At 40.9% G+C, this 8,291-nt stretch overlaps 1 protein-coding gene across 2 annotated transcripts; it reads right to left on the bottom strand.

The window, feature by feature from the left end:
* Positions 1-307: 307 nt before the first annotated feature.
* Positions 308-6,216, bottom strand: LOC115750532 (protein DA1-related 1-like). Of its 2 annotated transcripts, none has more exons than XM_030687961.2 (12): positions 5,888-6,216; positions 3,616-3,754; positions 3,363-3,453; positions 2,736-2,991; positions 2,350-2,470; positions 2,145-2,228; positions 1,848-1,967; positions 1,523-1,735; positions 1,371-1,433; positions 1,160-1,278; positions 1,015-1,073; positions 308-898 (listed from the first exon to the last, which is right to left on the bottom strand). In XM_030687961.2, the coding sequence occupies exons 2-12, from the start codon at positions 3,715-3,717 to the stop codon at positions 558-560; spliced, it is 1,569 nt and encodes a 522-aa protein (XP_030543821.1). In that variant the 5' UTR covers positions 3,718-3,754; positions 5,888-6,216; the 3' UTR covers positions 308-557. The 2 variants fall into 2 exon arrangements, with proteins under 2 accessions (XP_030543821.1, XP_048128770.1); XM_048272813.1 differs by lacking the exon at positions 5,888-6,216 and adding an exon at positions 4,034-4,406 and having other exon boundaries at positions 3,616-3,988.
* Between the last annotated feature and the right edge of the window lie 2,075 nt (positions 6,217-8,291).

The raw sequence follows: 8,291 nt of genomic DNA, 5'->3' as shown, positions 1-8,291 counted from the left end.
ACAATCTTGTCACATTCTCAAGCGGCTATGTTATCCTGTGCTGCTCCTCCATGTATTACACACGTCTTCACGAAAATAACTTCGCTCATAGCTGCATTGTCGGTCGAGAATGGGTTGGTCAAGTCTCCCATTTCTCCTTTATTGAGTTTCGCTCCAGGTCGAGGATTCTCAAACTGCTCAAAAGACTGGCCTTCCAGTGAACCTTCCTAACGAACCCAACTCAGAGCTTACACGTTCGAAACTGTCAAAAACAGCTTCAAGCATCACAAAACTGAAATTCTATCAACAACGGACGAACACAGCATACTGAAAGTTAAGTCCGGAACTTCAACGAAAACATTGCCGAGTGCACACAATACAGCATGGTTGCCATTACAGAGGAAGGAGATGATTTCGTGTGTTTGGATGATATCCTGTACTGATCCAATGTCTGGACAGCATTCCACCTTTTATTCAGTCTCATGATTATCTCTTCTTTGTATCTTCTTTTGCCTGTAAAACTATATATTCTCAGGGTGTTTTTCCAACACTTAATTCAAATTCTCTATGTAAATTATTCACAGAGGGAAGCTTCCGGTCATCCTGATGTGGTCGAGTGTACTTCGAAGGTCGTACTTGAGCACGGCCTGGTTGCCTAACCTAAACCCGTCTCCATAGGCTGCTGAACTATCCGACTCTATTTGGTGCTTGAAGAACTCGCCAAGCTTTTTCTCGAAGTCTGACCGCAGACCCTTCTTCGACGAAGTGGACGTCAATGAGGACGATGACGGCGAGGATGAGGAAGAAGAAGAGGATGCGACGTCGCTTCCAGAGCTAGAATACATCTCAGAGTCCAACCACATGTGAGCCAAAACTTGGCAAATGCCTTCTTCAACTGCAGGACTTAAATTGGGATAACCTGCCAAACAACATTCAACAATATTTCGCAGAAGCTTCAGCTGTCAGATATGTGTCCTCAATTCATATCAAGTACATCTTATAAAACTACTTGATGAGAGAGGGAAAAGAGAGAACCTTGAAGCCGGAGCCAAGCGTGCATCATCTCGTGAGCAAGGATTGACCCCGTCAGCAGCCTGAGTTTTGGAAGAGTTCAACAACGCAAAGTAGCAGTTCTCTTGTGGATGACCGAAAATGAAGTTTAGCAGGAGATACAACATACCTTGGAAGACCATATAAAATGAGAATCGCTGTCACTTCACATTGGCGAACTAGTCTAAAAGGCTCGGTTACCATCTCGATCATCCGGTAGCCCGACCCAATTCTTGGCCTCCTTATAATCTGATAAATCAGGGAAAAGTTCATAGCCTTTCGATCCACTTACAAAACACTGTTTTTCAAAGAGTGAAATGTTCAAGGAAGAGAGTCCTTACTGTGGTAACACATTGTTCTTCTGACAAGCAGAGTCCTCTGGTCTCAGGCATGTGATGGTTCCCCTGTCATTGAGAGGAAGAAAGTCAATCTTGCTGAGCAAACAGTAAGACGGTCATTTCATCTAAAGAAACTGAAAAACTCAAGCACGTACACCCTTTTCTCCCTCCCTGGCTTCGTTTAGCGCCTGCCTTTCGACCAGCAGCAATGGAATCTGTTGCTCCACTTTCATATTCAGACCCTCATAAAACTCTCGTATCTCAAGGTAAAGTGGTTGGCATTCGTTGGTGTCCATGATCGCCGAGTCTAGACACTCCAAACATAACTTTCGACCATCGTCAAGTAACAAGTATCTTGTGTCTCTTGGCTGCAGAAAAGTTTGAAGGCTTTATATCAACAACAGAGCAAGAAACAAAGATTGCAATTTAGTTGAGGAGGCAAAACATAGATTTGGCCATTTGCGACAACTGAGAACTCACTTCCATTCTTTCACAACTACAACATCGAGGAGTCCCGTCCCGCTCGTGCGAGGGGCAATACTTCTGTAGCCAAAAAGGATGTGCCCTATACTCAATATAGCCTTCTGTATTTGTTGGAATCTGCAAAGAGATGAAGAGGTCACTCAAATGGTGATTACTGCAATGAAATAGTGGATACAACAGAGAAAAATGTCGAGCTTCTCAACAATTGGGCGACAAGAACAGAGTTAGTTAATATGTTGACCGCGTCAATTTTTTTATTGAGCGTTGGTCTTGCAGTCAAAGAAATGTACTTACATAGCTGTTGCAAACATCACACCTTGGATGATGCTGTTCCTTGTAGCAGGACTTGTGATACGGGCGATTCCCCCAAACCGAGAACTTTCATCAAGGAAAATTTAAGAGTTAGTATGACATACGATCAACACTGCCGCAAATTTTGAGGATTTAGAGATCCTTTACTTTCTACCTACAGAGTTTTGATCTTGGATTAGAAACAGACCTCATAATCAGAAATAGGATGATTGCAAGCATGGCAGCGAAAGCATTCTGGATGCCAAACTGAATCCATGCAAGTCAAGAATCGTCCCCTCCCGATCTCGGCATTGCAACCAGCACAAATTCTACAAGAAATAAACATTCAATATTTAGATCAGATAAATCCTGCAAGAAATAAATGGTTCAGCAACAAGAACACATCCATAGTTATTATTTGCAAGGTATCTTAGTCCATCAAATTGATGTTTCCCTGAAGCGGCCGCCGAACAGCGGTTGCTAGATTAAATAATTCAGGTATCCTAATACTAGTTAACAAACAACTGATAATCTGACAAAGCTTCCTTGCCAAAGAAAGAAGGAACAAAGCAATTGTCTTACTGAAAGACCTACCTATACCCAGAAGGGAAGGATGGAAAAGGGCGAAAGATGCTTCCACTTCCATATCGAGGGGGCGATTCAACACTCATGCTTTCTTGGAGAGCCTTGGCGAGTTGTTCATCATCCTCCAACTGAGATTGGACATGCTTTGCTTCCTCTTTCGGAGCTTCAACGTGTTCATCTTCTTTTTGGCCGACTTGTTCATTGTCTTCTGATTCTACATTAGTAGGTTGCCCTTCTTCCTCCGAGTGATCATCTTCATCAGCTCCTGAAGAAAAATGAAACAAGGCACTAAGCAAAATAGATAATGACTACAAATTCCAAATTCATGTGACACCAGCAATTGGAAAACAACAAAATTCTTCATCCAAAGGCATCATTATCCATCCTCTTCATATTGTTCAGTAACAAGGCCAACATGCTCGAGTACGTGATCACATAGCAATATTGTTTAGTGTCCATCAATCCATGTTTATTTGCTGAATGTAGTCTAATGCCAAAGAGCAAATCTGTTGAGAAGAAACAAGTTTTGCTTGAAATCTTAGTCCAAGTAAATCTGTCGAAAGAACTCGGAAGATTAGTATAATTTTCAATCAAGCAATCATGGGAACGCTTAGGTCTTATGAATCAGCAACTTACCAATCACCTTTTTCCCCTCTAGATCTTCTTCTGCGAGAGAAAGTGCGATGGCATAGTCAATCTCTTCTCTTTCTTGATCTGCCAATTCATCCTGCATTCAGAATCAAGAAGTTAGATTTACCAACTTGATATTAACAGTCTTCTTCCGTACCCATGTCGGATGTAATCAGGTCAGAATCCATGTATGCTCAGTTGATAATTACCAAGCATATGTGACAGATAGACAGACAGACTGAGAAGGAGTTATTGTTACCTCAGAATTATGCATCTCGTCCCAGCTTTTATAAGCTCCGGGTTTCTCCTGATAATGCTTCCGATGGCTAGAACCTCCGAGGATCTTGGTCAACCAACCCATGAATCTCAAGACTGCTTACCCCAGGTTGGCTGCTTTCCTGCATTGTATTTTCTCAGTTAACACAAGAAAACACATCATATTTATAGCTGCGTAGGCATATAGTAGAGCATGCCCACGGTCAGTTTCAGCATGATGGACATTGAGATTTCATGATCCTTCTCACAGAAAAAGAAGGGCCAAGGACTATCCAATTCACAAACCATTCAACTATGTACTGCAAACACAACTCATCTGGACAACATTCTCCTTAAAAAGATAATTATCCGTGTCACTTAGAAAAACTAATCAACAGTAAATGTCCTTCACAAAAAACAACAATTGTTGCCTGACTATTTTCGTCGATAATGACAATATTCCTCGCTCATCCGTTTTTGCAAGCAAGCAAGCCATGTTATTAGGGAATGTTTTCCAAATCATTGGTTTCCCCTTAAACAAACCCGCGATAAGATGTCAGAACAAAATCCTTCAACCCATACATAAACCCAAAAACGGTCAGTTTCCAAATCAAGCAACACCATGGCAAGAGCTCACCTCTCAAAGGTCAAACCAGTTCACGAAGATGTCCAAATGGGCAGCACCAGGCAAGAGAGTAAGACCCAGAAAGCAGATACATTAACTCATCCCAAGAAGTGAAACAGCATGAGCTCCTTTTCTTTTGGCAGGAAAAAGGGTCGAAAAAGAGAGAGAGAGAGAGCGCTTCAGCAGGTTGAAGATTCGAGGCGGAATTCGGGCTCATTTCAAAGAAGCGCCTCATCAAGGGGCATTTTCGTCGTTAAGCTAAAGTTCATCCCTCACGGACCAGCAGGTGACAGATTTACACGTCAAACCCAGAAAAGGCTCATCACTGACAATAGCTTCGAGTGGAAGATGATGTCTCCTGCTGCATCAGGGAGTCAGGCCCTTGCCACTCTGTACCTCAACCCACCAAAATCTACCCTTCCACCTTACTCCATCTTATTCCGCCACGTGTCAGAACATGACTCCCTGTTCTCTCTCCCTCCCGCCCTCATTAAACGGCTTTTTTTATTTTTATTTTTCATTTTCCCCCCAACTTTTTTTTTATTTAGTTAAAGTAGTGAAATACTAAATGTCATGAATGATCCGTAACAAATTGTCTTTTGTTTGCAAGACGCATGTAATTGTGGTTTGCCATTAAATGAGATAAAACGGAATGCGGGTTCCGGGTATTTCACGGCACGGCTCTCTCCGGCGATGTAGATCGCCCGCCTTTCACATGTGCAGCTCGACTCTACCTTGTAGTCGATGTTCGGAAGACGCCGAGGAGGGGGGGAAATATAGAGAAAATGCTTGTAGTTTTAATAATTTCCTCTCCGGCCACCATCCACGAAATTTTCAAATTTTTCTGTCATTTTCTTCTACCCAAATTTTCATTCTCCCAATTTTTCTTAATTTCCCAAACACATCATAATGCTAAAAACAAGCGAAAGACACTTCAAATCTGATTTGAAACTTGTATTTCGACATTACCTCTCTCTTTTTCCCGAATTTCGCAGCTCTTGTGATTTAACCCCCTATCCAACAAGAAATTCCCAAGACCTTTCGAAAATTCGTAACTCTCGACATACATACACACAGCATACATAGAAGTTCGCCTCTCGAATTTTTTTAGTTTAAATAAAATAGTAAATCTTATAGGAAAAATTCAGTAACCAAAGTTTTGATTTTTACTTTTGAAAGCCAGAAGGAGGACAAGATTCAAGCACAGTTTCGAAGAGAAGAACCATGCGCAGTTCCATTTTCTAACCAACCGATTTCTTTTCCGACCAAAAAAAAAAAAAATAACTGATTTCTTTCCATAACTAGTAAATCAAAAGAATTACTGCAACAGCTGCCATCCTAAGTTTCCGAAAATGATGTACAAATTAAAAAGCAAAAATAAAAAAGGTCCGGAAATGATGAAGTGAAACAGGGAAAAAATAGAAGAGTTAAAAGCAGCGGCGGCGGCGTCACTCCAAGGCACTAGCCGAGACCGAGAGTGAGCGCAACGCGCCGCCGAGCTCATCCACCGAACCGTTCTTGAACCTTCCAATCAGCCGCCGTAGTTCGGACTCGATCGCAACTGAATCATCGCACCACTCCTCTCTCTCTCTGAGAAATTATAATCAAAGAAGATATCGACACATCGTAACAGGAAGCGAGCTCATCATACCTGGTCGAGTGTGAGTGAGAGAGAGAGAGAGGGGTCGCGGAAAAGTCAAGCCTCGGTCGTCTCTCGGACCCGCTCGATCCCCCGGCGATCTTCCCCGCCGCCGCCGCCCCCCCGATCAGCAGACGGTGGTGATCGAGCTCTCTACTTCCCGATCGCGACCCGCCACGGACGAAGAACGCGAAGAGAACTACGTCATGGCCTCCGTTCTCCACCGGAGCGAAGGAGTTGGGGGTGGGAGGGAGCTTCTCGTCTTGAGCTTCGCTTGTTCTGCTATGGAGTCGTCGAATGGAGGAGGATCAGTGCCGCTTTGGGGAGACTCCCATGCATTTTCATCGGCCACGACCACCACACGCGAAAGAATTGGGCTTTAGAGGGACGTCTCAACCACCCACTTATTATTGTTTTTTTTTTATTTTTTTTATTTATGTGAAATTAATAATCCCTTTTTTTTTCCAGTGATTTTTCAAGGGGGGTGGGGCCCTCCCACATCATGTCACATGAAAAGAGGAGAGGAACGTTTCCTTTCCACTTTCTGAATTTTTGTAGTCTCATCTCAATGATGCCCATGTAAATATAAATTGTGGATAAAAGGTTTCATACCATTAGAAATAGTCACGGCCGATTCGGTGGAACCGGCCGTGTATAATGGCGGTTCCGGTTCCGAACCGGAACCGGCGGTTTCTGGCCGGTTCCTGGGCCGGTTTCGGTTCCGGCTCGAATCGGCCGGTTCATTCCGATTCCTTTTTAATAATAATTTTTAAAATAATAAATAATAAAATAAATATAATAAATTATAAATTATAAAATACAATTAAATTGTACATTGTAATAAAATATGGGAAAAAAAAAGAAGAAGGAATGGGCTTGAACTTAATGAATTATCATTAAGCGCCTACATATCTTCTTGGGGATAGAAGAATCAAAGCCCATGTAGTTCTTTTACCTTTGAGAACCCCAACTTACCTCATCGTCAATCGTCGCTACCCGTTGTGGTACCCGTGGCGGTGGTATCTCCAACATCATCGCTAAAAAATTCGTGTTCACAATCTAACTCTTGGTGTCGATATTTCGCCCTCATCCAATCTCCGACACAAGCTTGAGATTCCACAGAGTCCGGGTTTAATCTTGAACGGCGAGAGTCCAAAATTAATCCTCCAGAACTAAATGTTTGTTCAACTGCAACCGTTGAAGAAAGAGTTGCTAATATTTGACGAGCGATGAGGGCGAGAACTGGATACTCGATTTGGTGACTCTTCCACCACTTTAGGATTTCGAAATCCGTACTATGTTCTGCATCACGAAACTCAAATTGAGTGGTTAAATATTTTTCTAATTCAGAAATACTACATGTTGCCCCTTTTTTTTTTTTTTTCCTACTCTTAAGCATATTATACCCTCTACTAAGTGAACTACCACCTTCGCTACGTGAGGCGGTAGATTGTAAAGATCCAGAATCACTTAAACCATATCTACTACAAAATTCTCTATATAATGCTACTATAGATTCTTTAACATGTCATAATATATTTGAAATATTTATTGAATCATCCAAATGTAAACAATCATGATAATACACATTCAAATAATCTTGTAAACCATCTAATTTAATACGTGGATAAAAAACAATACCAACTAAATAGACAAGAGGAATTTGCAAATAATAATGCAACCATTTTTCTCACATTACTAAAATAGTTCGACCTAATTCGGTATCATTTTCATATTCACTAAAAACACTACTAATATTAACACACTCTATTAAAAATAAATGCGTTGTAGGATAATAAATACCAGATAAAGTCTTAGTAGCATCATTAAAAATTTTCAAAATATCTAAAATTTTCTTGCAAACGTCCCAATGTTGAGGAATTAAAGTAATTTCGGGAATATTTTATGAAATAAACATACATAATAAATCTTTATATTCAAAAGTTTGCCGAAGCAACTCGTACGTAGAATTCCAACGAGTCGGAATATCTTTTGGAAATCTTCTTGACCTTCTCCCATTTTGTTTACAAAATTTTCCCCATAATTTCATACATTGGGGACGACTCCATAAAAATTTAATTGCACTTTTTATTGGGGCGAGAGAAGTGTCAAGAGTTCGTAAACCATCTTGTACACATAAATTTAAAACATGACAAGCACATCTAATGTGAAAAAATTGTCCGTCAAAAGTGGGTTTGCAAATATTTTCTAATTCGGGAATAGAAGCGGCATTTGCGGCGGCATTATCAAAACCAATTGAAAATACTTTATTTATTAAATTATATTCTTCTAAAACTTGCCTAATTATTCTATAAATATTATGAGCCGAATGGCTTTCATCAAAAACTCGGAATGCAATAAGTCTTTTTTGAATCATCCAATTGTCATCTATCCAATGACACGTGACACCCATATA

Source organism: Rhodamnia argentea, chromosome 11 (genome assembly GCF_020921035.1).
Source record: "Rhodamnia argentea isolate NSW1041297 chromosome 11, ASM2092103v1, whole genome shotgun sequence".
NCBI lineage: Eukaryota > Viridiplantae > Streptophyta > Magnoliopsida > Myrtales > Myrtaceae > Rhodamnia > Rhodamnia argentea.
The sequence above is the reverse complement of the archived record's forward strand: the minus strand, read 5'-3'. Positions and strand labels throughout refer to the sequence as shown.